General features: G+C 53.0%; 1 protein-coding gene and 1 long non-coding RNA gene across 4 annotated transcripts; one reads left to right on the top strand and one right to left on the bottom strand.

Annotated features, from left to right (window-relative positions):
- Nucleotides 1–7,467: 7,467 nt before the first annotated feature.
- Nucleotides 7,468–7,740, bottom strand: LOC148699947 (uncharacterized). Its single transcript, XR_015973821.2, has 2 exons — nt 7,621–7,740; nt 7,468–7,534 (listed from the first exon to the last, which is right to left on the bottom strand). It is a non-coding gene; the product is annotated as an uncharacterized LOC148699947 (long non-coding RNA).
- Nucleotides 7,741–11,714: 3,974 nt separating this feature from the next.
- LOC103705773 (protein ELF4-LIKE 3-like) lies at nt 11,715–13,892 on the top strand. 3 transcript variants are annotated; one of them, XM_008789624.6, is made up of 2 exons: nt 11,715–11,910; nt 13,150–13,892. In XM_008789624.6, exon 2 carries the CDS (start codon nt 13,192–13,194, stop codon nt 13,519–13,521), a length of 330 nt encoding a protein of 109 aa, XP_008787846.1. In that variant the 5' UTR covers nt 11,715–11,910; nt 13,150–13,191; the 3' UTR covers nt 13,522–13,892. The 3 variants fall into 3 exon arrangements, with proteins under 3 accessions (XP_008787846.1, XP_088567316.1, XP_088567317.1); XM_088711190.2 differs by having other exon boundaries at nt 11,716–11,887; nt 13,150–13,803; XM_088711191.2 differs by lacking the exon at nt 11,715–11,910 and adding an exon at nt 11,921–12,513 and having other exon boundaries at nt 13,150–13,803.
- Nucleotides 13,893–15,271: the final 1,379 nt, after the last annotated feature.

Here is a 15,271-nt window from a genome sequence, read left to right on the forward strand (position 1 = left end):
TGAACAAGGCCTGCCCGAAAGACAGTTTCCCCCTCCCGAGCATCGACCAACTCGTCGACTCCACTTCAGGACACCAGCTGCTAACCTTTATGGATGCCTTTTCAGGGTACAATCAAATCCGAATGGCGCCAGAAGACGAGGAGAAGACGGCCTTCATCACCGACAAGGGCACCTACTGCTACAAGGTGATGCCCTTTGGCCTGAAAAACGCTGGGGCCACATATCAGAGACTGGTCAGCCAAATTTTTAAAGACCAGATCGGCCGGAACATGGAAGTCTATGTGGACGACATGCTGGTAAAGAGCCGAGCGGCGGAGCACCACATAGCCGATCTCAACGAGACATTCGCCAAACTCAGAAGGTACCAAATGAAACTCAATCCGGCGAAGTGCGCGTTCGGGGTCACCTCGGGCAAGTTCCTGGGTTTCATAGTGACCCAGCGCGGAATTGAAGCCAACCCGGAGAAAATTCGGGCACTGCAAGAGATGTCGCCTCCAAAGACAGTTAAGGAGGTGCAACGGCTCGCGGGGCGGGTTGCCGCCCTGGGAAGGTTCGTCTCTCGGTCAGCCGAGCGATGCCTCCCCTTCTTCAAGAGCCTTAAACGGCCGAAAGACTTCCGGTGGACAGAAGAATGCCAGCAGGCCTTTGAAGAGCTTCGGAGCCTTCTGGCCTCTCCCCCGCTGCTCACCAAGCCCCAGAAAGGCGAGGTCCTTTACTTATATCTGGCTGTCTCCCCAGCTGCAGTAAGCTCAGTCCTCGTCCGGGAAGAGGACAAGCTCCAAAAGCCGGTCTATTACACCAGCCGGGTTCTCAGGGATCCTGAGACCCGATATTCTAAACTTGAGAAGACCATCTTCGCTCTCATCATCTCGGCTCGGAGACTCAGGCCTTACTTCCAAGCCCACACGATAGCTGTATTGACCGACCAGCCTATGAAGCAAATACGGCAGATGTCGGATCGTGCGGGGAGGATCGCCAAATGGGCGGTCGAGCTCGGGGAATTCGACCTCGAATATCGGCCCAGGCCGGCTATCAAAGCTCAGATAATCGCCGACTTCATCGTGGAGTGCACCCTTCCGGACGACCCCGAGAGGCCACCCGAATCCTTAGAGGAGGCCCCGAGGCAGCCATGGGTCCTGCACTCGGACGGGTCTTCGACCTTGGGGGGTAGCGGGGCCGGACTCATCCTCACCAGTCCAGACGGAGTGGTGGCAGAGCAAGCTTTGCGCCTCGAATTCCCGGCCTCGAACAATGAGGCCGAGTATGAGGCTCTCATCGCCGGGCTCAAGCTGGCGAAAGAACTAAGAGTGGAAGACCTGACGGCCTTCAGCGACTCCCAGCTGGTAGTGAACCAGATCCAAGGAGACTTCGAAGCTAAAGAGCCATCCATGCAAAAGTATCTCCAAAAGGTGCGGGAACTCATATCTGCCCTGAATTCTTTCAATATTCAATACATCCCCAGAGCGGAAAACCTCAGGGCAGACCAGCTATCCAAATTGGCAACCTCCCGCATGAGCGAGCTTCCCAAGGGAACAGCGCTCGAGTATCTTCGGATCCCCAGCACGGAGGAACCCGAGCCCACCATGTGCATCGACTCCGAGCCAAGCTGGATCGATGGGCTCGTCTGCTACCTTCAGGACAGAACCCTACCTCACGACGAGATGGAAGCTCGCCGAATCAAGCGCCAGGCCCCCCGGTATGTCTTATACGAGAATAGACTCTACCGGCGATCATTTACTTCTCCCCTTCTCAGATGCCTCCGCCCCTCCGAGGCGGACTATGCTCTCCGAGAGGTCCATGAAGGGATCTGCGGAAATCACCTGGAGGGTCGGGCATTAGCCCATAAGGTCCTGCGACAAGAATATTATTGGCCCACACTCCAGAAGGATGCAACGGATTTCGTCCGGAAGTGCGATCGGTGCCAGCAAAACGCCAATGTCCAGCGCCGACCTTCAGCTCTGCTGACCTCCATCATCGCCCCCTGGTCGTTTGCCCAATGGGGGATCGACATCCTGGGGCCCTTTTCCCTGGCCACCGGACAGAGAAAGTTCCTGGTCGTCTCCATCGACTACTTCACCAAATGGGTGGAGGCCGAACCCGTCGCCCGGATCACCGAGCAAAAGATGCGAGACTTCGTGTGGAAGTCCATAATCTGCAGATTCGGACTACCCCGTATCCTTATATCTGACAATGGTCGACAATTTGACAATGTTCGTTTCAGGAAATTTTGCTCTGAGCTCCGCATTGATCACCGTTTCACCTCAGTCGCTCACCCCTAGACAAACGGAGAAACTGAGGTAACTAACCGCACTATTTTGCAGGGGCTCAAGGCTAGGCTTGATCGGTCCAAAGGACAGTGGGTCGAGGACTTGTACAATGTCCTTTGGGCGTACCGGACCACGTTTCGACTGCCCACGGGAGAGACCCCCTTCAACCTAGCATACGGCACTGAGGCCGTCATCCCGTTGGAGATCGGCCTGCCTTCTCCAAGGGTGGAGCATTACGACCCCGACACCAATTCTTCCCAGCTCATGAGCAACTTGGACCTCGTCGAAGAGACAAGAGAGGTTGCCCGGGTCCGCAAGGCGAGATACCAACAACGAACGGCCCAATACTACAACTCTAGAGTCAAGCCCAAGCTCTTCAAAGTGGGGAACCTCGTCCTCAGGAGAGCCGAGGCTTCTCAACCGACTGAGCAAGGAAAGCTCGCCCCAAATTGGGAGGGGCCGTATCAGATCGCCCGGGTACAACGACCAGGGGTGTATAAATTAAAGTCCCTAGAGGGGACCCTGATCCCGCGAAGCTGGAACTCCGAGAATCTACGAATGTACTACCAGTAAAACCCCTAGGGGTTCAAGACAATCAGGACAATGGACTCAGCTTCCTTTTCGCAAACAATTCTCTTATCTTGATGGCTGTAATTCTCTTCTAATATTGGGTCGACTGTGATCCTCAGATTCTCCGGCCAAAATCGGGATGCCTCGAGGCTCGACCGTAGAGTCCCAAACTCCCTCGACCTCGGGCAGAATCGCAGGACGACGAAATATCGACTTGGTGCGAAATTCCCTCGACTAAGGTCAGAATGCCCCGGTTCGTCGGGATGCCCCGGCTATAGGGATGCTCGAGACGTCAAGATATGAGTACGGTCCTCTCTGACCAGACGAGCTCGGCTCGTTCTCCATCAACTTCCATCTATGAGCACGGTCCTCTCTGACCAGACGAGCTCGGCTCGTTCTCCATCAACTTCCCCCTATGAGCACGGTCCTCTCTGACCAGACGAGCTCGGCTCGTTCTCCTACCTCGACTAAGGTCGGGATACCCCGAGGGTCGACCGTAGAGAACCAGACTCCCTCGACCTCGGGAAGGCGCCGTGAGGGGTGGAAAGGGTGGCTCCACCCGGGGCGCCACGAAGTGGACCCCCGGGAGCGGTCGACGATCCCCGATCCCCGAAGCGAGCGATCCCTCGACTAAGGTCGAGATGCCCCGAGGGTCGACCGTAGAGAACCAGACTCCCTCGACCTCGGAAAGCGTCGCAGGTTGGTAGAGCGTGCCCAGACCCGCCGACTTGACGAACGATCCCTCGACTAAGGTCGAGATGCCCGAGGGTCGACCGTAGAGAACCAGACTCCCTCGACCTCGGGAAGAAGCCGTGAGGGGTGGAAAGGGTGGCTCCACCCGGGGCGCCACGAAGTGGACCCCCGGGAGCGGTCGACGATCCCCGATCCCCGAAGCGAGCGATCCCTCGACTAAGGTCGAGATGCCCCGAGGGTCGACCGTAGAGAACCAGACTCCCTCGACCTTGGGAAGCGTCGCAGGTCGGTAGAGCGTGCCCAGACCCGCCGACTTGACGAACGATCCCTCGACTAAGGTCGGGATGCCCCGAGGGTCGACCGTAGAGAACCAGACTCCCTCGACCTCGGGAAGAAGCCGTAAGGGGTGGAAAGGGTGGCTCCACCCGGGGCGCCACGAAGTGGACCCCCGGGAGCGGTCGACGATCCCCGATCCCCGAAGCGAGCGATCCCTCGACTAAGGTCGAGATGCCTCGAGGGTCGACCGTAGAGAACCAGACTCCCTCGACCTCGGAAAGCGTCGCAGGTCGGTAGAGCGTGCCCAGACCCGCCGACTTGACGAACGATCCCTCGACTAAGGTCGGGATGCCCCGAGGGTCGACCGTAGAGAACCAGACTCCCTCGACCTCGGGAAGAAGCCGTGAGGGGTGGAAAGGGTGGCTCCACCCGGGGCGCCACGAAGTGGACCCCCGGGAGCGGTCGACGATCCCCGATCCCCGAAGCGAGCGATCCCTCGACTAAGGTCGAGATGCCCCGAGGGTCGACCGTAGAGAACCAGACTCCCTCGACCTCGGGAAGCGTCGCAGGTCGGTAGAGCGTGCCCAGACCCGCCGACTTGACGAACGATCCCTCGACTAAGGTCGGGATGCCCCGAGGGTCGACCGTAGAGAACCAGACTCCCTCGACCTCGGGAAGAAGCCGTAAGGGGTGGAAAGGGTGGCTCCACCCGGGGCGCCACGAAATGGACCCCCGGGAGCGGTCGACGATCCCCGATCCCCGAAGCGAGCTATTCTCCTACTAAGGTCGGGATGCCCCGAGGGTCGACCGTAGAGAACCAGACTCCCTCGACCTCGGGAAGCGTCGCAGGTCGGTAGAGCGTGCCCAGACCCGCCGACCTGACGAACGATCCCCGACTAAGGTCGGGATGCCCCGAGGGTCGACCGTAGAGAACCAGACTCCCTCGACCTCGGGAAGCGTCGCAGGTCAGTAGAGGGTGCCTAGACCCGCCGACCTGACGAACGATCCCCGACTAAGGTCGGGATGCCCCGAGGGTCGACCGTAGAGAACCAGACTCCCTTGACCTCGGGAAGCGTCGCAGGTCGGTAGAGCGTGCCCAGACCCGCCGACCTGACGAACGATCCCTCGACTAAGGTCGGGATGCCCCGAGGGTCGACCGTAGAGTTCCAAACTCCCTCGGCCACGGGAGGCACCACAGGTCAGCAAAGCGTCCACGGACTCGCCGACCTGACGCAAGATCCCTCGACCAAGGTTGAGGCGCCCGAGGTCCTACCATGGGGTCTGAAACTCCCTCGACCTCGCAGAGAGCTACAATTCAATAAAGCCTCGCCAAATCCTCTCAACCTCGGTGGGCGCTGTTGGGTCCGTGAGAAACCCGAGCCCCCCTTTAAGTCAAAATGACTCCGGAGGTCAACGAGGAAAGGAGGCAACCTACTCCACCATGCGAAGCGTGACTCGGAGAATGCAAGAGGTACATCCAGCTAGACGCCCTCCTTGTTAAATTTTATCTACATATTGCTGAGCGGAATCCCAACGTTGGAGTCTTATCTCGCCCCAAAGTCGGGCCTCTCCAATGGGTCGGCTTAAGATCGACCCCCTAACTACATTATGCAGGCTCCGTTCGTCAAGTCTCCGCAATCTGTACGAAGGCTTCATAAATTAGGGCCCAACTCGGCTCTTCTACGTAAACTCCGACATCTAGCTGAGAAAGTGGTCCCGACCACGAGTGTATCAGCCAAACATGGATACCAAGGCAATTTTTGGAAATCCCAGCCTTGCTCACCGAGATCTCGGCAGAGTCCGAGAACGATAACTACGAAAACCTTCGACGATGACTTACTTATTAGCCCGCGCTCCCTACGAGGGGTTCGGAGTTAAGTTCGAAAACCCGACTAAAATCTCCGAATAGCAGCAGGCATAGACCTAGTCCGGTCTTACTGGAAGGGCTAAGGCCCGACCTCGATGCCTTGGGATTTCCCTAAAGGCTAAACGTGATGACTTCCACGATTCTTAGATCCGAGCTATGGGACTTAGAGAAATTTTCTAAAAAACCTAAGACTCGGAGCTCCTTTTGGTCGGAATGGCTGGAACCCGAGAAGGGTAAGACATAGCCCGGGAAAAGGGGACAACTTCGTTAAGCAAACCGAAAACTAAGATGTGAAGTTAGAGGTCGTCGAGGCAGTTAGCTAAGGCTCTAGCCTCGTTCGCAACAAAAAAGAAAGGCAAACACATAATGATGAAAGTGTTTTTCATTAACAGAAGGCCGAAGGCCGATTACAAAATTGGAGGTCGACCATTTAAGAGCCGACCTCGGATACAATGAAAAAGAAAGGAAAAATACGCTAAGTCCTAAGCGGCGGGAGCAACGTCCGGGGGGTCGTCCGGCACATTGATGATCTCGAGGTTTTCAGCCGGCACGGGCTCGGGGTCGGGGGCAGGGGCCTCGGGTACCGCCTCCGGGACGGCGTCCGTCTCGGCCGCCGGAGCCGCCTCTATGGTGCCAACCGCCTCGGCCGCCCCCGTCGAAGGCTCGGCGGGGTCTTCTTCGTATATCCCCGCCTCGGATGTCAAAATGGCGGGGAGGGCTTCCACGTCGGACCCCAGGCCCAGGTCCTCCCTCGGACGGACCGTCGAGAGGTCGTACTGAGGGCAGTACCGGCGCATCTGAGCCCGGAAGTTCTCGAAACCTCGGAGGAACCCGTCCACTGTCTCCTCCGCCAACATGTCGCGGAACTCTTGCGACTCCTTGAAGAGCTCCACGGCATGTTCGGCTCGCTCGAGTGCCCTCCTCTCCCGGGCCTCAAGTTGCTCGATTCGGAGGCGGGAGACCCCGTCCTCATGCCTGAGGGCCGCGACCTCGGCCTGGACCTCCCCTAAGCGCGCCTCCGTGCCGCGCAAGGCCGACCTGGTTAGAGCGTGGGCGGCCTTCTCCTCCCCGAGCCCCTCCGCCATAGCGAGGCGCTCAGCCTCGGTGGCCGCCCACCGAGCCTCGGCCGCGGCCAACGCCGCCTCCAGCTCGGCGACTCTTTTCTTGGCCGGCTCTAGCTGTCGGCCGAGCTGTCGGACTTCTTCCCGACACCCGTGGGCGATGAACGCCAAGGTGTCGAGCTCGAGAATATGCTGAAAAGAAAGAAACGAGGGTATTGTGAGTTGAAAAGCACACAAGTACGCTAGTAACTCAAGGAAATTAAGAAGGAAGCTTACCCGGGCGGTGTTGCAGTAAGCGCTGCCAACGACCTCCTCCAGCGAAACATTCCGGAATACGGCCCGGTCCGCTGGAAGTACCGCACGCCGCAACATGGAGCGCGCGACCTCGGCATCCTGAAAGGTCGAGCTCCCCTCGGGAATAGGGGAGTCCGGCTCGACCGACTCTTCTCGGAAAGCCCGGGAAGAGCTCGGCACGACCGGGCCCGAGGTCCCGGAGCCGCTCGCTTCGGGGCCTCGAGCAAGCCCGGGTTCTGGCTGCTGCGGGGCCATGGACGACTCCCCCCGCTGGGCAAGGGGGGCAGGGCAAGGAGGGGCCGACGGGCCCGCATCACTAACGACCCGCTCCCGCCTCGGGTCGGCTGCAGGGGCCCCCGCCTCGGGGCCACTCGTGCCGGCTGAACTGGAGGCGCCGTCCGACCTCGCCCTCTTCCGGGACTGGGGCCTAGCTCCCCCGGCCTCGGCCTCTCGCCTCCTCAGGCGAGAGAAAAGTGATGTGTTGCTGGTCGGCAGGCGGGGAATATCTGAAATCAAAATTTCGTTAAGTGTCAGACCAGTGACAGTAAAAGCAAAGAACGAAGAAAAAATAAAATAATGTAACCACCCTTACCCTCGGGGCGCGCCGAGCTCAGACCTACGCTCGCCAGGGCGTCCTCCCGCAGGAGCTCGGTCAGGTCGTTGCCCCTCCCGAGGGCTCGCACGGAGTCCAGGGTCCTCAGCTCCCTCCTCGAGGGCTCAGAGAGCTTATTGAGGGTCTTCAACCGAGGGTTCCCCCACCTCGGGTCGAACCCCCAAGGCGCCTCGGACGCCAGGAAGAAAAACTTCCCCTTCCACTCATGAATCGAGGAAGGGGCACCCTGGAAGAGTGACATATCGCCCCGAAAGGCGAAGTATAGCCACCCTGCATCCGCCGGGTTCTTCTTTAACAGAAAACACCGGCGGAAGAGGCCTACCGAGATCGGGATCCCGTGCCCGAGGCACAGGGACAAGAACCCGATTATGGTCCTCCACGAGTTCGGAGCCAACTGCGCCGGGACGAGCTGGTACTCGGCCAGCAGCTGGCTCACGAACTCGTGGGCGGGAAAATGCAGGCCAGCCCAAAGTGTCTCGCGGTAGACCGCGATCCGACCTGGGGGCGGCTGCGTCACCCTGTCCTCCGGCCCCGCAGTTTCAAGACGAAACCCGGGCTGGAAGAAGAACCGGGAGCGGATCAGCTCCAACTCCTCCCCCGACAGGCTCGATCCCACTTCCTCAGGACCCAAACCCATTCCCACAGAAGAACGAAATAAAAGTTAAAAAAAGCGGAAAATGGAAGCTGGGGAGGAGAAGAAAAGAGGAAACCCTAGTGAAAACAGGGTGAAACCTACTGGACATCGCCGGAAATCGCTCCGGGCACCGACGGCAAGGTTCGGTTGAGAAAGGAAGCAAGGGAGAAAGGAAGCAAGGGAGAAAGGCAATGAAAATAAGAAGCAGCCAAACAAGATCTTTAGGGCAACCTCGAGGGGTTTATATAGACCCCCCTGACGGCCCAGATCGATGGGGTCGGTTCCCATCCCCCGATCGGGTTGCGCCACGTGTTGACCTCGGAAGCCGAGGCACCGTATTCACTCTGGATTAATAAATCGGGTACGAAATCGAAGCGTTGTCCCGTCGGATCTCGAGGCCTCATCATGGGTCTGCAAAATCAAATCGTCTTGAGGAACGAGCGGACGCCGCCCCGCTCCCCTCATTTAATAAGATCTGGGACACGTGGAGCCTCGATGTGGCCTCCACCTCTCCGGAATTGTGATCCAGTAACACGAAATCGGAAGCGTCCGACCTTGGGTCACGCCGCGTGTCCGTTTTAAACCCCGTAACGACACACTCATTAATGAGCGAGAAGCCTCGATTACGGGATTGAGGCACCGCCTCGACGAGCTCGAGGACCCCCATCATTAATCCGCCGTAAGGCGATCCTGGCGATTCAAGAGACGCCACCTCCGCTTCAAGAAGCGTAATGATACGAGCTTCATCATAAGCTCACTGAATAAAGCAGCCTCGAGACGCCAAAGGGCGCAGGTTTCACCATGAAAGCTCCGAGAAGTACAAGGGGGCGGACGAGACTCGCCCCCCAACCTCAGTGACAGACTTTACTTCCCACGTCCGAGCCCACAAGTCGCTCGAACTCGGAAGTCGGGGGGTAGTGTTGGGGGGAATAAGATTTTTTTCCCAAATGACATAAATGCCCCTAAAAAGCCGTACAACTTCCGACCCCGGACGGCCGAAGTCGGCGTCCGACTTCGGAATGACCGACCTCGAGACCTCCGACCTAAGAAAAACCCCGATGTTCGAGGTCTACTCTTGTCAGCCACCTACTACGGCCGTGCGCCTCAGAGGTCTGGCCGAGGACCATACCCTGACGCCCCTCTGGCATTTTTTGCGCATGGTCGCTGTAACCCTCCAGCTTACTCCACAATAAATGCGGATCTCCGGCTTACTCCACAATAAATGCGGATCTCCGGCTTACTCCACAATAAATGCGGATCTCCGGCTTACTCCACCATAAATGCGCATGGCTCCTGTCATCTACGGACTCTCAGCTCTCCACGGCAAAGCAGCCCAGCAGAGTCTAGTCAACTATGATAAGTCTCCGATCTCGGCCATACCTCCGACACCAATGCAATAATTCGTCTGACAGCGTGCTAGTTCGGGTTATACGACGCCCTCACCGCCGACATCAGAGCAATGATTCGCCTGACCATGCGCCGACCTGAACAACATGCCGAGCCGTACTACGGCCTCGCCCTGTTACATTGCAGGTAAACCGACCCCCGCCTATAAAAGGGAGCCTTAGCCTCTCAGGAGAGGGTTGGAAGATTGATACACTCTACAGACATTATTTATCTCCCTTTCTACACTATTTGCCCCCTCCCTGACTTGAGCGTCGGAGGGCCGGCGCCGGAAAACCCGGCCACCGGTTCGTGTGCAGGCACCCGGACGGAGGACGTCGCCAACTGACGGATCGCCGCTTCGCCACGAGGACCTGCCGCCCCTTCTCTCCGACCGCCCCAGACGGAGGACGCCGCTCGCCGACGGACCGCCGCCCCGCCGTGAGAACTCATCGCCGCTCCCTCTCCTCGACCGAAGACTGCCCCCGGGTCCAATTTCCAGCAACACAATCCAATGCTCAAAATTTTGATTCACATGCGGTCCTATGTATCGGTGAGAGGGTTGGTCTTCGAGTGTTTAGAACATGTATACTAACTACGTGCATCATATGGTAATATATATTGCTAATCACAACTGCTCGTTTCTTTAAGATGGATCCATCGAACGGACAACTATGATTTAGGGTATATACAAGGTATAGGGTATAATTTCTGGGCCGAAGAATTTGACTCGCTTATGGTCCCCCACGCAACGGTGAGAGGGTTCCGGGTGTTTAGAATAAGGCGTACCACCTACTGCTTTTCGTTGTAATAGTCTCAGGTACAAAATTAGTTAGGTCAGATTGGCTGACGTGGACCATCATTAGCCGTACACCTCGTGCGACCTCGGAGCTCCGTCGGAGGAGTGGCATCATCCATCGCCGCCCATGTCGGATTGGCTCGAATCATGAGGCAGCCCCGAATCCCACTCCCTTCTTTTCGATCGTTGGAATACGACGGGGAGGCGTCGTCTACACAAAGCGTCACGGTGCGCGAGCCAAACACCCAGATCGAGTCAAAACCTCGCGCAAAAGGATACAGCTGCCCTGGAGGTTTTCTTTTCTTTTTATTGTTTTTTGAGTGACTTTTGCCACGTTTACTTTGACGCGTCGTGTGATGGTGGCAGTGCGATTTGTGAGTAATTAGCTGCTACAGTAGTTATGCACAACAGACCACGATGTGGTGGATGCTCACTGAAGGGAATACAAGCTCTGCTACAGGCTAGAGCAGTTTTGCTTAAGGATGATTTGACTACGGTTATCGGCGGGATCCAGAGAGGCACCGATAACGTGAAAGGGTGCCACTCATCGCTTTGAAACATCCGGATAATAGTTAGTGATGGCGTGATATTTTAGGCCAAGTATGTTTAGAAAGAGGCCAATGCAGCCACGGACTAGATAGCTTCGTATGTGGTCAATCACTCCAGAAGTGTCCTATGAGTTGGAGAAAGGGAGCTGCTTAGAGCGCTCCAGATGTTGCTTTTTTTTTATTTATTTATAGATATGTATGTATTAGAACGATATAAATCATCCGTTTTAGCGCGAAAAAAAAAAAAACTCAAAAGCATGTTATTCGGATGCAGACACCTGCAGCGAGCTCAGCTCCCAGCTTAGTGCAGCTAGCCTGTGTGGAATTAGGCCATAAGCAAATTCGGAAGTCCAGACTTTTAGTAACAAAAAATATAGATTCTTTATAATATAATAGTTTTATGAAGAGGCATTGGTTCAAAAAATATGAAGTTCCAATTCTCTTTTAAACACAACCTTCTTGTGATAACTAAAATATAAAAATTTCAAAAATAAATAATATTTACTTCAATAAATATGACTGATGAAAAATATAGTTATTGATCAAATACATGATGACCATGATTTTTTTTTTTTGGTACAAACCATTGTGACCCTTTAAGCCCATATATTCGGTTGCATACGGAAGCAGCAGGAAGCGGTGAAAGACCGCCTAAGCTTAAGGACGGTGAACACACTCCTACTGACCCCCCCATTTGTTTTTAGTTCGAGGACCATCTCGTCTACCTTTCCTCCCGGATTCGACCACATCGACGCTTCTCTCTCGCCATCTCGGATTTCCTCTTCTCTCTCTCTCTCTCTCTCTCTCTCTCTCTCTCTCTCTCTCTATCTCTATCTTTATCTCTATATATCCGGCTCGGAAGAAGGCTTCCAGATTTCCAAGGTACGCCCAACAAAGATTTATCGGTACCTTTTGATCTTTTCTCGAAATGGATTCTCGTTATTTTCGAAGATTGTCAAGAATTTCGCATCAAAATCCGTTCTTTATTGCTCCCTCTTCTCTTTTCTCCTTCTTTGTTTCTTTGTTTCCTTTTCTTTAGGGATTGTTATTGATGGAAATACCGATACTTTAGATACGTCCTTTCAGAGTTTCTCCAAGTGGGTTTTCGTGTTTCTCGAAGATTATGAAGAATCTTGTATCAAAATTGGATCTTTATCGCTCCATCATTTTTTTGTTCTCTTTCTTCCTGGATTGATGTTGCCAAATACAAATATTTTTAGATCCTTCCCTTCCAATTTTTCCCCCCAAATGGATTGTCGTTTTTCTTCAACGTTATGAAGAATTTTCTATCGAAATTTGATCTTTGTTTCTCTCTCCTCTGTTTTCAGTTGTTGGTAGAATAGTATTCTTTTTGTCTTCCGTTTTTTTTTTTTGTGTGTGTGTGTGTGTGCTTGGGGGGTTGTTTATGTTCTTATTTCAGAAATTCGTCTGCAAGATTTCTTTGTACGGATGAGCATTTGGGCAACCAATTCTGTCCTCTTGTTTCTGCTCCTCACCGGAATGAAAAGGTCCCTTTGCTGTCTTCTATTTTTTTTTCTCTAAAATTAGACATTTTTTTTATCCTTTTGCTCATCCTCTGTGAAATATTTTCGCTGCCATCTCATTTTCAGTACATTGGCTGTATTCTTTCTTTTTTGTTTTTAAATCTTTTCTCTTTATTTTGTGCTGTAGTTCTCACTTCTCAGTTGAATGTGAGGTTTCTGAAATGGCTTCTTTTTGAAAGAAAAGAAAAAAAGGCTCTGGAAAGCTATCCTTCTTATGAAATTGGATCAGCTTTTCTATACTATGATATAGAAAGCCCTGTTTGCCAACTGATCCCTTTGGGAAAAGTAGACTCTGGGGCCATGATTTCTCTTCAGTAAGGTGTCTCTCAAGCCTGCTAAGGCCTGATACCACTTCACTAGATTCCTCTCCCTCTACCCCCACCCACCTCTTTGTTTCCTCATGAGCTTCTCTACTGGATTTTTTCCTTTGGTTTCATCAAACTTGTCTCTCCCTGTGGTTCCCTCACTAGTTTTTCTTGCTTTTTAATATGCTATATCTGTTTTGGTGCCATTAAAAGATCCAACTTTTCTTTTTCTTTTGACCCTCTGAGACTCCTCTCTCTTTTCCCTTCAAAATCTTGCTTTGATTTCTAACTGCAGGAGTGGTTTTGAGCCCACCCGAGGAGAAGAGTAGGAGTGGGAATGATGGAGGGGGACACCTTCTCAGGCCTCGGCAACGGAACCCAAGTGGACAACAAAACTCTCCAAACCTTCCAGAAGAGCTTTGTCCAGGTCCAGAGCATCCTGGATCACAACAGGCTATTGATCAATGAGATCAACCAGAACCATGAGTCGAAGATCCCCGACAACCTCACCCGGAATGTTGGCCTAATCCGAGAGCTCAACAACAACATCCGGCGAGTCGTCGACCTCTACGCCGACCTCTCCTTCTCCTTTACCAAATCCATGGAGGCGTCCTCCGAGGGGGACTCGGATGGCAAGCCCGGTCACAAGCGAAATAGGCCCGGCTAGAGCGGTACAACAAGGCAAAAAGTTTCAGCTTTTGAATTCTTTCGCAGCAGCAAGGAACTCCATAGATTCATAGAGAGAAAGAGAGAAGCCTGCTCTTCATAATAACAGCTGATCGCTTGCCATGTTGCAAGCCAATGTACCTCTCCTTTTCTTCTATCCCATTGATGTGAAGCTCTCTGCCTACCTTCCAGCTTCTGTTGTTGTTTAGCGTACTCTTGATTCTGTTCTTATGGGCATACTTTTTGTCATGGAATCGAAGTCCTTTTAGCTTAACTAAGAAAACCTTTTCGTTATTTGTATGAGATGAACGCCTGCCAGGCTTAGTGCGCTGTAATGCTTCAAGTCATCAGCAAGAAAGCAACTCTGTGATACCCCCTTTTTCTTTTTCTTTTTGTTGGTGGCTTCTAATGATATGCCACATGGGCAAAATGCCATTTTATCTCAAATGGGAGGGGATGAGCTTTCTGACTGCTGTTTTGTTCAGGGCCTTGAATGCTTCTGGTTGGAGGTATACAAACGTAAAGAATATGGGATAAGGGAGAGGGAGCATGGGAAGCTAGAACAAAGCACTGGAATGTTACAGCCAGACAAAGTATCCACAAACAGTGATGTCCAAGAACAGGACAAGGGGCTCAGAGGATTCTCTGGAGGGTGGACGCCACACCAATGCTTATCTCCTCAAGTTCTTTGTTCTTTTTTTGCTAAAACTCAAGTTCTTTGTTCTCTCTCATATGTGCAGTAAATGCAACAAGCGAACCGGCTTGTCTCTGGGGGGCCCTGGCTTGACCCAGACCTAGCTTTTGATGCACAGTTTGGTGCAGTGGGCAAGTGAAGGGAGACTTGCATGGATTCGGTCAGGGTGGGCCAAGGGCCTCACGTTGATCGGGTAGCATCCGGTGCCTTGACAAGAGAGTGTCTACGTTGAGAGTTGATAGCCTTTTGTTATGTTATGAGATCTACACTTGAAGAACTTTCATATCATAGCCGTCCATTAGCTGTATCTCCTTATGGCGATTAAGGACCATTATATAAATCGAATAACAACTGTAATCTTACAGGAATACATGTCTCCCATCAACTTCGCCGGTGCCCTGATTATATAAATGAGAAATTATTTTCTAGATCCTATCTACCAGCTCGACCAGTAGCAAGCTGGGAACTCATCCATTTTCTTGTAGGGGCATGGAAACAGAGAGGATGGGAAAGCTCGGCCTAGTGTTCCTGCCGATCTAGGTGGAGACTGCCTTCGGCTCTAACAAGAGAAGAAGCACTTCTCTCTCACCACCCTCCTCGTCATCCTCCTACATCGATCATGAACACTAGATCAGTTAACTAGATATGGGAGATCGAGCATGCGGCTGTAGTTTAAATTATTTTTATTATTTATGTAATACATAAATTTAGTTTCACTTTTTAACTAATGCTTTTCTTATTTTTTGCCTCTTAGATAAATAGCAACAGAATTACTGAGGACTATATATATATATACACCCACGTACGTTTGTATATATGTGTATATATGTGCAATAGGGTTTTGTATGTGTGAGTACTTATATGAACTTTAATGTAATCCCGCTATGCCGTGTGCCGGGACTGGTTCTACCAAGCAACCTGTTGAAAGTAGTTAAAAGTAGGATTAGATTACTTGTTTAATAAATATATCGGATTCAAATTTAAAATTTTGATGGTCGGATTGGGGTTGATAAATTATTGACCCAACCCATATTGACCAATTTGACATATAAGCTCG

The sequence above is a fragment of the Phoenix dactylifera genome, chromosome 15, assembly GCF_051530095.1.
Source record: "Phoenix dactylifera cultivar Ajwa chromosome 15, Ajwa_hap1_PhDact_Kaust_v1.1, whole genome shotgun sequence".
Lineage (NCBI taxonomy): Eukaryota > Viridiplantae > Streptophyta > Magnoliopsida > Arecales > Arecaceae > Phoenix > Phoenix dactylifera.